A 16,752-nucleotide genomic window follows, 5' to 3' on the forward strand; every position below is an offset into this window, starting at 1 on the left:
AAATTCAGCAAAATTTGTCAAATAAATGTGGAAGCTCCAGCATGACACTGAGGAGCATAGGCCATTGGCTTCACAGAGGTGGGAGATCACTGTGCAGCTCTCACCCCCAGCAGTGAGGCTGCACATAACCCTGACACAGTGCAAGGACCAGGCCTGCCACAGAAACACCCCAGGGCCCTGCCACTCTGTGGCAGTGCACCAGGTGTGGGCAGGCAGGCTCAGCAAGGCAGGATCCAAGTGTGGAGGGGCTGAGTGTGGGGGGATCCAGGTGTGGGTTGAGAGGGTTCTGTGCAGGGCAAACTCGGTGCGGGATCTGGTTGGGGGGTGGGGGATCTGGATAAATAGGGGCTTGCTGTGGGGTTCTGGTTGCAATGGTAATGGGACTCTGCAGGGAGGTCCAGGTGAAGGTGGTTGGGGCTAAACTGGGGGGGGGGGGGGGGGCTCAATGGGGAGTAGGGTTTGTTGGGGTGGTCCAGAGTGCGGGGGGCAGGGGGGGATGAGGCTTGGTGGGAGGGTCTGGGTATGAAGGTCTGGATGCATGGGGGTTGGACAGATGGGGGGGCAGCTCCAGGTACAGGGATCCCTCCCGCTGCAGCTGAGTGCAGGAAGCAGGGGAGTGGGGGGAAGAAGAAGAGGTTAAGGTGTTTCCAGAGCTTCCTGCAGCTAGGGGAGAAATCTGGGGGTGGGTCTGACCTGGCCCCAGATGCCATTCAGGGGAAAGGGAAGTCACGTCCTCCCCAGCCCAACCGGGACTAGCAGCTGAGTCCAGCACAAGGTAGGAGCGACCAGCTGGGTCTTCCCCAGACCCCCCCTCCCCCCCCCCCCTCCCCCCCGTGCCCTGGGCACCCAAAACATACTGCTGGGGAGGAGCGCATGACTGCTCTTTTGGCTTCCCTTTGCTTCCCTGTCAGAAAGTCATTTTTCTGCGGGGAAGCAAACAAATCTGTGGGGATATAAATTCTGTGCATGCGCAGTGGCGCAGAATTCGCCCAGGAGTAAGCTGCGTCGCTGTAGTGCTTCAGCGTAGACAACTGCTGCAACAATAGAAGGAATTTGTCTGTTGCTGCAGTAAATCTACCTCCGAGAGGCAATAGGTAGGGTTGACTGAAGAATTCTTCCATTGACCTAGTGCGGTTTACATTATGGCTTAGGTTGGCTTAACGACATCTCTCGGGCTGAATTTTTCACACCCTTGAGGGATGTAGCTTGGTTAACCTAACTTCCTAGTGTAAGCCAGCCCTCAGTATAATCACTTTTATACTGAGGGAATTGCACCTGGTACCACGAACTATTTCAGTTGAAAAATTACACCCCTAATCAAAATAGTTAAATCAATACAAAAAGCGTGTGTAGACCAGGCCTTACACATCAGTATCTGCTAACTGTTTCCATTTTACAGATTGAGAAACAAAAGGAGGAAGTCACTGGTCCCAACTCACATGGATTCACTACATACAGTCCTCTGCTCCAGCCACTGACCCCCTGCCTCCAATTAGCGAAGGCACCTTTTAAAGTTAAAAAGCTGTGCTCCCAATAGGGTATCACGCCTAACATTATTCCAAAAGGGCACAACACTCACCTCGATGACATTGGAAACGAGGTAAGGCAGGGTTTTGTTCACTTTGATCTTCTCACTGTTCTCTTTGATCTTATCTTTCATGGCCTGCAGCTCATGGGTAACTCTCAGCACCTCGCTCTTCATTATCTGAAATCAGCACAAGTTAGGAATGTGCTAACATTAGCAGAACAAAGCAACAAATACATACATGCATCACACAATCAGAAGATCAGAATGAATCCCAGGAGGCAGTTTGGAAGAAGGAGGGGAAAATGTTAGCCTAATCTGTTTTGCCCTAAATAGTGTGACTTTAGGGATTGAGGTATACATCAGTGCCCCAAAAATCATTTCCTCCTGATGCCATCTGAAGAATTCTAAAACTATTCAGGAAATTGAATTCCTTCTCACGGGAGGAAGAGACTTTGTTTTGGAAGAATCGTTTTCAGATCTTAACTCTCATCAGTTGGCACATTCAAGCACCACACTTGTTCCTGCATTTAGGGATTAGAGAATTTGCAAATCACTTTTAAAACAGCTTCCGGATGCTGGAACAGGTTAATGTTGAGAAGACTGGATCATCAGTCCTGCCTCTTGCACAAAACTCTTTAAAGGCAACTCAGAGAGATCTCAGTGAGTGCATAAAAATTGGAAAAAATGCTTAAAAATAAAGATTAATACAACTTTGGTTTGGATTGTAGCTAACAAAATAATCAAATTCTGCCTTGCTATCTATAGTGTGGTCTTATCTGCTCACTTTCTGCCCCCAGAGGAAGAGGCTCGTATCCCTGGAAAACACCATGATATCGACTAATCTCTCTGAGGGAGATTCTACTTAGATCTGAATTAACTGATTTCTATCCAATGGCAAACTCATGCTTCCCTCAAATTCACCGTCTTTCACTTCTCAGGGAAAGGAAGTTTCCTTTGACATTTCTACCATTCAGAGCACAACAGTGCTCGACATCAATGATAATTTTTAGGGCGATCAAGCAATTAAAAAGTTAATCGTAATTAATCATACTGTTAATAATAGAATACATTTACGTATTTTTGGATGTTTTCTACGTTTTTCAAATATACTGATTTCAATTACAGACTACAAAGCGTACAGTGCTCACTTTATATTTATTTTTGATTACAAGTATTTGCACTGTAAAAAAACAAATAGTATTTTTCAATTCACCTAATACAAATACTGTAATGCAATCTCTTTATCATGAAAATTGAACTTACAAATGTAGAATTATGTACAAAAAAACCTGAATCCAAAAATTAAACAATGTAAAATTTTACAGCCTGCAAGTCCACTCAGTCCTACTTCTTGTTCAGCCAATTGCTCAAACAAGTTTGTTTACATTTTCAGGAGGTAATGCTGCCCGCCTCTTGTTTACAATGTTACCTGAAAGTGAGAACAGGTGTTCTGATGGCACTGTTGTAGCCAGTGTCGCAAGATATTTACATGCCAGATGTGCTAAAGGTTCATATGTCCCTTCACACTTAAACCACCATTTGAGTGGACATGCGTCCATACTGATGGCAGGTTCTGCTCAAAAACCATCCAAAGCAGTGCGGACCAAGACATGTTCATTTTCATTATCTGAGTCAGATGCCACCAGCAGAAGGTTGATTTTCTTTTTTGGCAGTTCAGGTTCTGTAGTTTCCACATCAGAGTGTTGCTCTTTTAAGACTTCTGAAAGCATGCTCCACACCTCATCCCTCTCAGATTTTGGAAGGCACTTCAGAATTTTAAACCTTGGGTTGAGTGCTGTAGCTATCTTTAGAAATCTCACATTGGTACCTTCTTTGCGTTTTGTCAAATCTGCAGTGAAAGTGTCCTTAAAACGAACATGTGCTGGGTCATCACCCGAGACTGCTATAACATGAAATATATGGCAGATTGCGGGTAAAACAGAGCAGGGACATACGATTCTCCCCCAAGGAGTTCAGTCACAAATTTAATTAACACATTTTTTTAATAAGCGTCATCAGCATGTCCTCTGGAATGGTGGCCGAAGCATGAAGGGGCATATGAACGTTTAGCATATCTGGCACGTAAATACCTAACAATGCTGCTACAAAGTGCCATGCAAATGCCTGTTCTCACTGTCCACTGACATTATAAAGAAGAAGAGGGCAGCATTATCTCCTGTAAATACAAACAAACTTGTTTGTCTGAGTGATTGGCGGAACAAGAAGTAGGACTGAGTGGACTTGTAGGCTCTGAAGTTTTACATTGTTTTGTTTTTGAGTACAGTTATGTAACAAAAAAATCTACATTTGTAAATTGCACTTTCACAACGAAGAGATTGCACTACAGTACTTGTATGAGGTGAATTGAAAAATACTATTTCTTTTATCATTTTTACCGTGCAAATATTTGTAATAAAAAGTACATAATTTGATTTCAATTACAACACAAAATACAATATATGTGAAATGTAGAAAAACATCCAAAATATTTAAAAAGAATACCAACTGAAATTTAAACAGTGTGATTAAAATTATGATTAATTGTGATTAATTTTTTGAATTGTGATTTTTTTTGAGTTAACCGCATGAGTTAACTGCCATTAATTGACAGCCCTAATCATTTTCTAACACTGTAGGATTATGCTACAGTGAATCTACAGAAATTTGCTTATGACATGATACAAGCATAGGTGCTGCCGCACCCACTGGCTTGTAGTGGTTTCCATCATACACAGGGTTTAGTTTGGTTCAGTGGCTCTCAGCACCCTCACTATACGAATTGTTTCAGCACCCATGGAAACAAGCACCTGGAGACGTGATTTAGAGAAATATTAAAAGAAACAGTAGGGTGGATAAATTTTTTTTTATTTTGTTATTTAAGTTAAAGTAAGTTTTCTTTTTTTAAATAAACCTGTTTAAAATGAAATCTGAATTTAAACACAAAATGTGTTAGACTTAAATTTATTATAATCTCTTTAAATATTTAAATAAAAATTAAATATGCTGACTCCACGAGCCTCTACCAAAAACTCTGCATTGAAAGGCTGGTTCTCTAGATATAGAAAGAATCAGAGGAAAAACATCTAACTTTTGAGATCAAAATTTATAAATATGGCACAGTAGGTCATATACTGTATTAAGATCCTGTGGGGGACCCAGGAACTGTATTACTGAGAACAAGAGAGTCGCAAAGTCATCACAGGCATTGGAATCTGGTCTCTCACTCCAGGAGACACAGTCATGTATCCTTATCAGGATCATCACTTTGCCCACCTGAATGGTCTCAGACTGCTATTTTATAGCTTCTTCCTACCTGATTTCTGATTGCCTCAGTTCTCAAATTAGAAATATCTGACTCCACCCACCATGGAAACTTACTCTCCAGCTCATTGAAAGACACTGACTGATCTACCCAGTAAATAATAGCCCTTGCTTCTGGATGATTCTGGACACGTCAAGTAACTGTTTCCTTCAATATCTACTAGACAGATACCAACGGAAATCCATTAATTTCTCAACTGCCTCCATCTTTGTGGTTAAATAAAAAAAAATATATCAGTGTAAAAGGCATGTGAGTTATATGAGCAGAAGTCTTGGTTTGTTGCTAGTTCTTTTGTTTTTCAGAGGTAGGGGAGTTATGTAACAAGGAAGGAGCAGCAGCATGTGCAACCAGAGAGGAGCAACCTGGTGTCAGAGCAAGAGGCTGTGGTAAGAAAAGACAACATTCTTCAGAGTAAAGGAGTACTTGTAGCACCTCAGAGACTAACAAATTATCGGATGCATTTGATGAAGTGAGCTGTAGCTCACGAAAGCTTATGCTCAAATAAATTGGTTAGTCTCTAAGGTGCCACAAGTACTCCTTTTCTTTTTGCAAATACAGACTAACACGGCTGCTACTCTGAAACCTGTCATTCTTCAGAGTGTGGCCTCTAGTGTTGATTTCAACACCTGAGAACTGGAGGAAAAAACTGCCATGGCTGCAGGTCATAAAAAAGACCCTATTTGGGAATGTTTTCAAGAAATTACTGTACCTCTGGGTAAAAAAGGAATATGTGCCAAGTGTAAACAGTGCAACAAAGAAATACAAGGCTGCTTGTCAGAGTGAAACATGAAAAATGCTCCTCAAAAGGCAGTGACTTTGAAGATGATGTGGACATGTCTGAACTATCTGTATCAACCTGTTAGTAATCTTATTTTTACATAATTCTTACGGCTTGCCTACTGTGTCTTACTATGCTAATAAATGATAACAGACTATGATAATAAGTGTGTGTTTTGGGGGTATTGCTTATGATTGTCAAAATGTTTGTGTTTAAAATATAATTGGTATGTTAGTTTGTTGTGGGAGTATTTATCAATTACATTTTACTGTTATTGCTGGACTTCTGAAATGATTTTTTTTATTGCTCAATATAATAAAATAACCTAGCTGGAGATTTCCCATTTAGAAGTCATGTTTTATTAGGCATTTATGAGTTTTAACATTTAAAAATGTAGGTCCCCCCCAAAGCTGTTGCTAGGAGACAAGGGTTTAAATAGATTTAAATTATCCTTATGATTTTATAATAAAAATATCATTTTAACAGTGGTACAAACAGACGCAGGAGGAGGAATCTTTCATTTACAATCTCTTTTTTTTAAAGCAGTACACTGAGTAATACTCAATGATTAAAAGTGACTTTTTTTTTTAAAAGCCACACACACCATTTTGTTTCAGGAGCCAGCTTAGATGTATGGTGTTATGAACATCCAACATCTGCAATGTCTAATATTTCATAGCAAGAGATGTTAAGAGTAACAAGAAGGGTTTCTTCAGGTATGTTAGCAACAAGAAGAAAGTCAAGGAAAGCGTGGGCCCCTTACTGAATGAGGGAGGCAACCTAGTGACAGAGGATGTGGAAAAAGCCAATGTACTCAATGCTTTTTTTGCCTCTGTCTTCACGAATAAGGTCAGCTCCCAGACTGCTGCACTGCGCAGCACAGCATGGGGAGGAAGCGACCAGCCCTCTGTGGAGAAAGAAGTGGTTCGGGACTATTTAGAAAAGCTGGACGAGCACAAGTCCATGGGGCCAGATGCGCTGCATCCGAGAGTGCTAAAGGAGTTGGCAGATGAGATTGCAGAGTCATTGGCCACGATCTTTGAAAACTCATGGCGATCGGGGGAGGTCCCGGACGACTGGAAAAAGGCTAATGTAGTGCCCATCTTTAAAAAAGGGAAGGAGGAGGATCTGGGGAACACCACGCCAGTCAGCCTCACCTCAGTCCCTGGAAAAAAAAATCATGGAGCAGGTCCTCAAGGAATCAATTCTGAAGCACTTAGAGGAGAGGAAAGTGATCAGGAACAGTCAGCATGGATTCACCAACAGCAAGTCATGCCTGACTAATCTAATTGCCTTCTATGACGAGATAACTGGCTCTGTGGATGAGGGAAAAGCAGTGGATGTGTTGTTCTTTGACTTTAGCAAAGCTTTTGATACAGTCTCCCACAGTATTCTTGCCAGCAAGTTAAAGAAGTATGTGCTGGATGAATGGACTGTAAGGTGGATAGAAAGCTGGCTAGATCGTCGGGCTCAACGGGTAGTGATCAATGGCTCCTTGTCTAGTTGGCAGCCGATATCAAGCGGAGTGCCCCAAGGGTCGGTCCTGGGGCCGGTTTTGTTCAGTATCTTCATTAAAGATCTGGAGGATGGCGTGGACTGCACCCTCAGCAAGTTTGCAGATGACACTAAACTGGGAGGAGTGGTAGATACGCTGGAGGGTAGGGACAGGATACAGAGGGACCTAGGCAAATTAGAGGATTGGGCCAAAAGAAATCTGATGTGGTTCAACAAGGACAAGTGCAGAGTCATGCTCTTAGGATGGAAGAATCCCATGCACTGCTACAGACTAGGGACCGAATGGCTAGGCAGCAGTTCTGCAGAAGAGGATCTAGGGGTTACAGTGGATGAGAAGTTGGATAAGAGTCAACAGTGTGCCCTTGTTGCCAAGAAGGCTAACGGCATTTTGGGCTGTATAAGTAGGGGCACTGCCAGCAGATTGAGGGACGTGATCATTCCTCTCTATTTGACATTGGTGAGGCCTCATCTGGAGTACTGTGTCCAGTTTTGGGCTCCACACTACAAGGATGTGGAAAAACTGGAAAGCATCCAGCAGAGGGCAACAAAAATGATTAGGGGACTGGAACACATCACTTATGAGGAGAGGCTGAGGGAACAGCAGAAGAGAAGAATGAGGGGGGATTGGATAGCTGCTTTCAACTACCTGAAAGGGGGTTCCAAAGAGGATGGCTCTAGACTGTTCTCAGTGGTAGCAGATGACAGAACAAGGAGTAATGGTCTCAAGTTGCAGTGGGGGAGGTTTAGGTTGGATATTAGGAAAAACTTTTTCCACTAGGAGGGTGGTGAAGCACTGGGATGGCAAAAAGAAAAGGAGTACTTGTGGCACCTTAGAGACAAACCAATTTATTTGAGCATGAGCTTTCGTGAGCTACAGCTCACTTCATCGGATGCATACCGTGGAAACTGCAGCAGACTTTATATATACACAGAGAATATGAAACAATACCTCCTCCCACCCCACTGTCCTGCTGGTAATTACTTTAGATAAGCTATCATCAGGTTAGGCCATTTCCAGCACAAATCCAGGTTTTCTCACCCTCCACCCCCCCACACAAATTCACTCTCCTGCTGGTGATAGCCCATCCAAAGTGACAACTCTTTACACAATGTGCATGATAATCAAGTTAGGCCATTTCCTGCACAAATCCAGGTTCTCTCACTCCCTCACCCCCCTCCAAAAACCCACCCCCATACACACACAGACTCACTCTCCTGCTGGTAATAGCTCGTCCAAACTGACCACTCTCCAAGTTTAAATCCAAGTTAAACCAGCACATCTGGGGGGGGGGGGGGGGGGAAACAAGAGGAAATAGGCTACCTTGCATAATGACTTAGCCACTCCCAGTCTCTATTTAAGCCTAAATTAATAGTATCCAATTTGCAAATGAATTCCAATTCAGCAGTTTCTCGCTGGAGTCTGGATTTGAAGTTTTTTTGTTTTAAGATAGCGACCTTCATGTCTGTGATTGCGTGACCAGAGAGATTGAAGTGTTCTCCGACTGGTTTATGAATGTTATAATTCTTGACATCTGATTTGTGTCCATTTATTCTTTTACGTAGAGACTGTCCAGTTTGACCAATGTACATGGCAGAGGGGCATTGCTGGCACATGATGGCATATATCACATTGGTGGATGTGCAGGTGAATGAGCCTCTGATAGTGTGGCTGATGTTATTAGGCCCTGTGATGGTGTCCCCTGAATAGATATGTGGGCACAATTGGCAACGGGCTTTGTTGCAAGGATAAGTTCCTGGGTTAGTGGTTCTGTTGTGTGGTATGTGGTTGTTGGTGAGTATTTGCTTCAGGTTGCGGGGCTGTCTGTAGGCAAGGACTGGCCTGTCTCCCAAGATTTGTGAGAGTGTTGGGTCATCCTTCAGGATAGGTTGTAGATCCTTAATAATGCGTTGGAGGGGTTTTAGTTGGGGGCTGAAGGTGACAGCTAGTGGCGTTCTGTTATTTTCTTTGTTAGGCCTGTCCTGTAGTAGGTAACTTCTGGGAACTCTTCTGGCTCTATCAATCTGTTTCTTTACTTCTGCAGGTGGGTATTGTAGTTGTAAGAAAGCTTGACAGAGATCTTGTAGGTGTTTGTCTCTGTCTGAGGGGTTGGAGCAAATGCGGTTGTATCGCAGAGCTTGGCTGTAGACGATGGATCATGTGGTGTGGTCAGGGTGAAAGCTGGAGGCATGCAGGTAGGAATAGCGGTCAGTAGGTTTCCGGTATAGGGTGGTGTTTATGTGACCATTGTTTATTAGCACTGTAGTGTCCAGGAAGTGGATCTCTTGTGTGGACTGGACCAGGCTGAGGTTGGTGGTGGGATGGAAATTGTTGAAATCATGGTGGAATTCCTCAAGTGCTTCTTTTCCATGGGTCCAGATGATGAAGATGTCATCAATATAGCGCAAGTAGAGTAGGGGCTTTAGGGGACGAGAGCTGAGGGAGCGTTGCTCTAAATCAGCCATAAAAATGTTGGCATACTGTGGGGCCATGCGGGTACCCATAGCAGTGCCGCTGATCTGAAGGTATACATTGTCCCCAAATGTGAAATAGTTATGGGTAAGGACAAAGTCACAAAGTTCAGCCACCAGGTTAGCCGTGACATTATCGGGGATAGTGTTCCTGACGGCTTGTAGTCCATCTTTGTGTGGAATGTTGGTGTAGAGGGCTTCTACATCCATAGTGGCCAGGATGGTGTTATCAGGAAGATCACCAATGGACTGAAGTTTCCTCAGGAAGTCAGTGGTGTCTCGAAGGTAGCTGGGAGTGCTGGTAGCGTAGGGCCTGAGGAGGGAGTCTACATAGCCAGACAATCCTGCTGTCAGGGTGCCAATGCCTGAAATGATGGGGCGCCCAGGATTTCCAGGTTTATGGATCTTGGGTAGTAGATAGAATATCCCAGGTCGGGGTTCCAGGGGTGTGTCTGTGCGGATTTGATCTTGTGCTTTTTCAGGAAGTTTCTTGAGCAAATGCTGTAGTTGCTTTTGGTAACTCTCAGTGGGATCATAGGGTAATGGCTTGTAGAAACTCGTGTTGGAGAGCTGCCGAGCAGCCTCTTGTTCATATTCCGACCTATTCATGATAACAACAGCACCTCCTTTGTCAGCCTTTTTGATTATGATGTCAGAGTTGTTTCTGAGGCTGTGGATGGCATTGCGTTCCGCATGGCTGAGGTTATGGGGCAAGTGATACTGCTTTTCCACAATTTCAGCCCGTGCACATCGGCGGAAGCACTCTATGTAGAAGTCCAGTCTGCTGTTTCGACCTTCAGGAGGAGTCCACCTAGAATCCTTCTTTCTGTAGTGTTGGTAGGGAGACCTCTGTGGATTAGTATGTTGTTCAGAGGTATTTTGGAAATATTCCTTGAGTCGGAGACGTCGAAAATAGGATTCTAGGTCACCACAGAACTGTATCATGTTCGTGGGGGTGGAGGGGCAGAAGGAGAGGCCCCGAGATAGAACAGCTGCTTCTGCTGGGCTGAGAGTATAGTTGGATAGGTTAACAATATTGCTAGGTGGGTTGAGGGAACCATTGCTGGATGGGTTACCTAGGGAGGTGGTGGTATTGCCTTCCTTTGAGGTTTTTAAGGTCAGGCTTGACAAAGCCCTAGTTGGGATGATTTAGTTGGGGATTGGTCCTGCTTTGAGCAGTGGGTTGGACTAGATGACCTCCTCCCAACCCTGATATTCTATGATATGCGACCAAACATATGTCAGACAGTAAATTACCAACATAATCATCCAGTAAAACCATGGATAAGTTTGTAATCAGAACCAGCAAATTCCAGCAGAACGCCATAGATTGCTCAGTTGATTTATGCAACAAGTTCTCCCTTTCATCTTGTTTAGAACAAACATTTCACCGACATGGTTCAATCATTACGGCCAAGCTACACTCCACCTGGCACAACAGACATTGCTAGATAGTAGCTGGATACAGTGTATGAGAAGGAAACTGAACAGTGTACAAGAAGATATTGATGGAAAATTTGTTAATCTGAGTCTTGATGGGTGGAACAATGGGCACAATAATCCAGTAATATGTGCTTGTGACACAGAAGATAGTAAGCCCTATTTTACAGAAACAACTGATACATCAGGAAATCCCCCTACCCACAATACAACAGAATACATAAAAGAAATAGCAGTAAAAGCTATAACAAACTGTGAACAAAAATTCAAGTGTCAAGTGCATAGCTTTGTCACACGCAATGCGGCAAATGTATCAAAAATGAGAAAAAACATAGAAGAAAATAATGCAGAGAACCTGAAACTTATAACATATGGGTGAGGTGTTCATTTGATTAATCTTTTAACCGAAGACTTAAGTACAACTCCAGGAGTAAAGGAAAATAATGCTGAAATTGCAAAATACTTCTGTAACAATCATTTTGCCTCAGCATCACTGAAGACAACAGGAGGGCACAAACCAATTCTCCCCGAAGATGTATAATGGTATTCAGTGGTTGATTGTTTCAGCCTATTTATTAAGAACTGGCCTATTCTGATGACAATTTGTGAAGAAAATCATGACAGAGATGGAACTACCACAGCCAAAGTAGTCAACATTGGACTAAGGAGAAATGTAGAAGATATGCTGAATACACTAAATCTATTTCCATAGTCATGGAAAAATTCAGAAAGATTGCTGCTGTATTGATGATGCTGTTGAAAAATTGAAAAAACTTCAAGAGACTGAAGACAGAAATACCCTGCAACAAAGTTAAACTACAGGCAATACCGAAGTGGACTGATCAAGCACTTACTCCACCTCATTTTCTCACTAATATTCTCAAACCAAAGTACCAGGTTAGAGGCCTAACTGCAGAAGAAGATGCTGCTATGACACGTGCATCTAATAATCACCCATTAATCAGGCCAACATAATAAATTGCAGGGTTGGAGGTGAACCATTCAAGCAGTGCATGTTTGCTAATATTTTAAAGAAGTGGTGGAAGTCTAGAATTGGTGGAAGTCTAGCTAAGCACATGAAACAAGTGTTTTTGAACTGCTAAACCAGCTTTTGACAGCAGTAGCCTCTTCTGAAGGCACAGAAAGAATATTTTCTCCATTTCGACTAATTAATTTAAAATAGAGTAATTGACTAAGAACTGAAAAAGCAGGAAAAGTTGTCTTGCTCTTCCAGCATCTGAATAAAAACAAGGAGGGAGGGGATGAGATCTACTAGTAACTTGGGAGACTGTCATCTCATATTCAAGAGACATAAGAGAGTAGGAACTTAAGCTCCAATCACATTCTCTTAGACATATTTGAAATTTTTTCCAGGCAGACCTGAAATAATCAGTTTAATTCACTGACTACATTTAATCCCTCTTGTTCCTAGTTGTAAATATGAAACACATTTTGATCAGAGACATTTGTGCATCCAAAACATTTAAGGTTGCTTTCTTTCATAAAAATAAATGTTATATGATGTTTTGCATGTTTACTTAAATTCCAGTTACCATCTGGATGCAACATGACAAAACATAAGCATAATATCTAGTAAATAAGCATCATTCACCATTTTCTAATATACTGGAAGTGTACAATTGATAAGAATCTGAAAATAATAAATGTATATAGTCACAGTGTACCTTTCTAGTTAGCAAAAAGATGCAGTAAGTCTAGTGTAAAGGCTCTGCTCAGTTGTAAATCAACATTTTAATGGTTATACCAACGAAGGAAACTGCAACTTTATTTAGAAAATAACTAAAGTACAAATGGAAAAGTTTATTAAAATTGATTATTTTAATTGAGGCTTTCCACTTGGAGATTTAAACTGCCTTGATTTAAATCAATCCATCCTGGAAAATGGTATGCTGAGCATTTTGTGTAAGAGAAAGTAAGGGCTCGATGGAGAGGTTTCTGCCACCTTAACATTGGTGGCAATATTCTGATACACAGAGGACTGTTTAAGCTCCTCTTTACTCTGTTCCACAATATAAGCACAAGGGACACCAAAATTAAAAGTGGCAAAATTCAAATGGATAAAAGGAAATGCAATCAAAATCAGAATTAATGTGCAAAACTTGAAATATCAAGAGGCACATTGGAGGCATATGGGGGCATGTTGTTTTATAGGTTTTGAAAGAGAATTTGACATTTATTTCAACATTCCTAGCACTTCACAGTCACAATAGTTGTGCTAAAGATACAAGGACTCTTCGTCCACGTGTTTTAGTGCACATATTGATCAGCACTTCGGGTCTGGAACAAGCATCTCCCCCCTGTGGTACAGTAGGGCACATCTAGGAGCACTAAGCAGGCTTTTATGACTTCTTCTGAAGCACAGGAAACAAAGGATAGGAATAAATGATCAGTTTTTACAATGGAGAAAAGTAAATAGTGGGGTTCCCGCAGGATCTATACTGGGACCTGTGCTTTTCAACATATTCATAAATGACCAAGAAAAGGAGGTGAACAGTGAGATGGTAAAATTGGCAGACAATACAAAATTACTCAAGATAGTTAAGTCCAAAGCCAACTGTGAAGAGTTACAAAGGGATCTCACTAAACTGGATTACAAAATGACAGATTAAATTCCATGTTGATAAGAAATAAATAATCCCAACTATACATACAAAATGATGGGGTCTAAATTAGTTGATACCACCCAAGAAAGAGATCTCTGAGTCATTATGGATAGTTTCCTGAACACATCTACACAATTTACAGGGACAGTCTAAAAAGCTAACAGAGTGACAGGAATCATTAGGAATGGGATAGATAATTAGACAGTAAATATTATAATTCCACTATAAAAATCCATGGTATTCCCACACCTTGAATACTGAGTGCAGATCTGGTCATCCCATAAAATAAATTTAGAACATGTTGTAGAGAGGGTAACAAAAATGATTAGGGGGATGGACAGCTTCCATATGAGAAGAGATTAAAATGACGAGACTGTTCACCTTAGAGAAGAGACTACTAAGGGGAGGGAGGCAATATGATAAAGGTTTATAAATTCATCAATGCTATGGAGAAAATGAATAGGGAAATGTTATTTACCCCTTCATATAGCACAAGAACTAAGGGTCACCTGGTGAAATTAATAGGCAGCAGGTTTAAAACAAACAAAAGGAAGTACTTCTTCACAAAATACAGAGTCAGCCTGTGGAACTCATTGAAAAAAAGAATTAGACAAATTCATAATTGCTATTAGCCAAAATGGTCACAGATGCAACCCCATGCTCCCGGTTGTCCCTAAACCTCCCACTGCCAAAAGCTTGGACTGAATCTCAGGGGCTGGACCACTTGAAATTACCCTGTCCTGTTCACTTCCTTAGAAGTCCCTTATACTGGCCACTGTCAGAGTAAGATACTGGTCTAGATAGACCATGGGTTTGACCCAGTATGGCCATTTTTATGTTCTAATTCAAGCTGCTACTGCAAATGAAATACTGAACTAGAACAGCAGTCCCCAAACTGACAATGGGGCTGAGGCCAGCAGCTTGGAGTGGAGCTGAGGCCAGCAGCTTGGTCCCCAAGCCGGAAGGCATGATGCCAGCAGCTGAGAGGCGCTTCCTCCCTGTCCCCTGTGGGGACTGGCCCAGGCTCCCCCAAACATTCCCACCCCACAGTTTAAGGGCCTTTGAACTAGAAGAACTACAGCCTTTTCAAACCCCTTGAACTACTACAAACTCCTCAACAATGTCTCCACTTTTTATCTCCCTCAGCACTCAAAGTCTTTTTACTTTGCTGTTCTCAACTAACTATATCCTATGTGGTACACTCATCTCTGCACCTAGAATCTGCTCAGAGTCCTTTTTGAAAATGTACTTCTTCCAAAATGGTCTACAAGCCCAGGCCTTCCTCCCAAGTGTCAGCAAAATACTAGAAGATAATATTTTAAAATTCTAAACAACATTAATAGCATTAGCAACCCACCTGCTAATTCCCCCTGCCACAGTTCCTCATTTGATTACTATCCATTTATATCTTATAGTTTCCAGGGACTTTGTGAAGTACCAAGTGGGGAGAGCAACAATTTGCTTCTAATGAATACAATTCCCACGTCATCATTTCATTATAAAACAACATAAATTCAGTCCTGGCTCTGGGTCTCCCAATACATCTGCGTTTATCTTTGTCTTTACACTGCAGACTCCTTTTGAATCTTGTGTACAGCAGAAGGCAGCACAGCACATCAACAGCACTTAACAGAAATAAAGAAGCAGCGCAGGCAGCAGTAGGGCCTGGGAAGTGGTATATAGGGCAACCGGGACATACTCCATGGCCTCCTGTGGGAGCAGTGGGTGTACCTATGGGGGAAGGCAGAGGTGCAGGGATGCTCTGGAAGGCAGTGGGGGAGGCTAGGGGAACAGGCAAGGGGCACCAGCCTCTTCCTGGTGCGTGTAGGGGGAGGCGGCTGAAATGGACCAGACAGTAAATTATGGGGGCTGTGTTCCCCTTGCCAATAGGCCCGGCCCAGCCCCCCTCTCCGTGGTTCCGCCCCCTGGCCTGGTCGGGGGCCAAAAGTTGGAGCCGGGCATGCTAATGCAGGGCGCTGGCTGCTCAGGAGCCCTTAAGAGCTACCTGGGCGGGGGACCCGGCTCCAGGCTGGCAGAGCCCTGCGGGAGCAGTGACTGCAGAGAGCTGGGCCCAGGAGCCCCGGGATCTTCCACCGGCCCTGGGCGGCGCGCCCCAATCTGCGGGGACATGGGCAGGGGCTACTCCGGGGCCCCGGCTGGACTTCTCTGCTGCTGCGGCTGGAACTGGGTGCCTGGCCAGCAGCCCCCGCTCTCGCCGCTCTGCCTTCAGAGCCGGGCGGGGGAGAGCGGCAGCGCCCACAGCCCCCTCGCCGCCCGCTGCCACCTCACCTTGATCTCGCTGTCGAGCAGGCGGGTTCGCTGCACAATCTCCTCCGTGGACATTTTCAGCACCTCCTCGCCCACGCCGTCCTGCGGGGACAGAGTCACCGTCACCGGCCGCCAGGCCCCTCACGTCCCGGCCCGCCAGCCGAACTCACGGGGAGAGGACACGGCGCTACCCCAACTCGACCGGGGCAGGGACCGGGGTCCCAGCGCTAGTACCCCCGAGCTCGGAGTCCCGCCCGCTCCCCAACCTCCCGCCCGGGGCCCGGCTCCTCACCTCAGCCTCATCCCACACCGACGCCATCTTGGCCTGGACGAGTGGCCGTGGAGGTAAATAAGGCAGCAGTCGGGGACAACAGATTCCGCCCTCCCCACGGCACGATCCCCGCCCCGCCTCTACGCTCAGACGCTTCACTCTCCCTTGCCCGCCCTCACTCGAATCTGTCGTGCAGGAAAAAAACCCGCAGCCTCCGATTAGTCACGTGACAGCACCCAAATCTGCTGAGTGACATCCTCACCGCCATCTTCGTGCGGGGCAGGGGCGGGGCCCGCGGCCTGGCGCCCCGCCCCGGGGGTGGCGCAGGCGCCGTGCCCAGCCGGCGGGCGGGGAGGTGTTCCCCAGGGCGGAGGGAGTCGCTCGTGTGGCCCCTCCCCCCGGGCACGAGCAGAGCCAGCCAGGCGTGAGTGCAAAGACTTTATTTGCAAATACAAACAGGTGGGTGTAAATATAGCGCGTGCGCGGCCCTCAGGCGCTTGGGCTGGGCTGGGCACACACGAATCCTGCTCTGCCCCC

The 16,752-nt window shown here is 44.3% G+C and overlaps 1 protein-coding gene across 2 annotated transcripts in view; it reads right to left on the reverse strand.

The window, feature by feature from the left end:
• The window catches only part of PSMC3 (proteasome 26S subunit, ATPase 3), a 41,419-nt gene extending 25,027 nt beyond the window's left edge, over positions 1–16,392 (reverse strand). For both annotated transcript variants that reach the window (XM_077818666.1, XM_077818665.1), the window contains exons 1-3: positions 16,237–16,392; positions 15,966–16,046; positions 1,580–1,705 (exon numbers count right to left, since the gene is read on the reverse strand). In XM_077818666.1, coding sequence (XP_077674792.1) covers positions 1,580–1,705; positions 15,966–16,046; positions 16,237–16,263 — 234 coding nt within the window. In that variant the 5' untranslated portion in view covers positions 16,264–16,392. The remainder of the gene's footprint in view (positions 1–1,579; positions 1,706–15,965; positions 16,047–16,236) is intronic.
• Between the last annotated feature and the right edge of the window lie 360 nt (positions 16,393–16,752).

This window comes from Eretmochelys imbricata, chromosome 6 (assembly GCF_965152235.1).
Source record: "Eretmochelys imbricata isolate rEreImb1 chromosome 6, rEreImb1.hap1, whole genome shotgun sequence".
NCBI classification, from domain to species: Eukaryota; Metazoa; Chordata; order Testudines; family Cheloniidae; genus Eretmochelys; species Eretmochelys imbricata.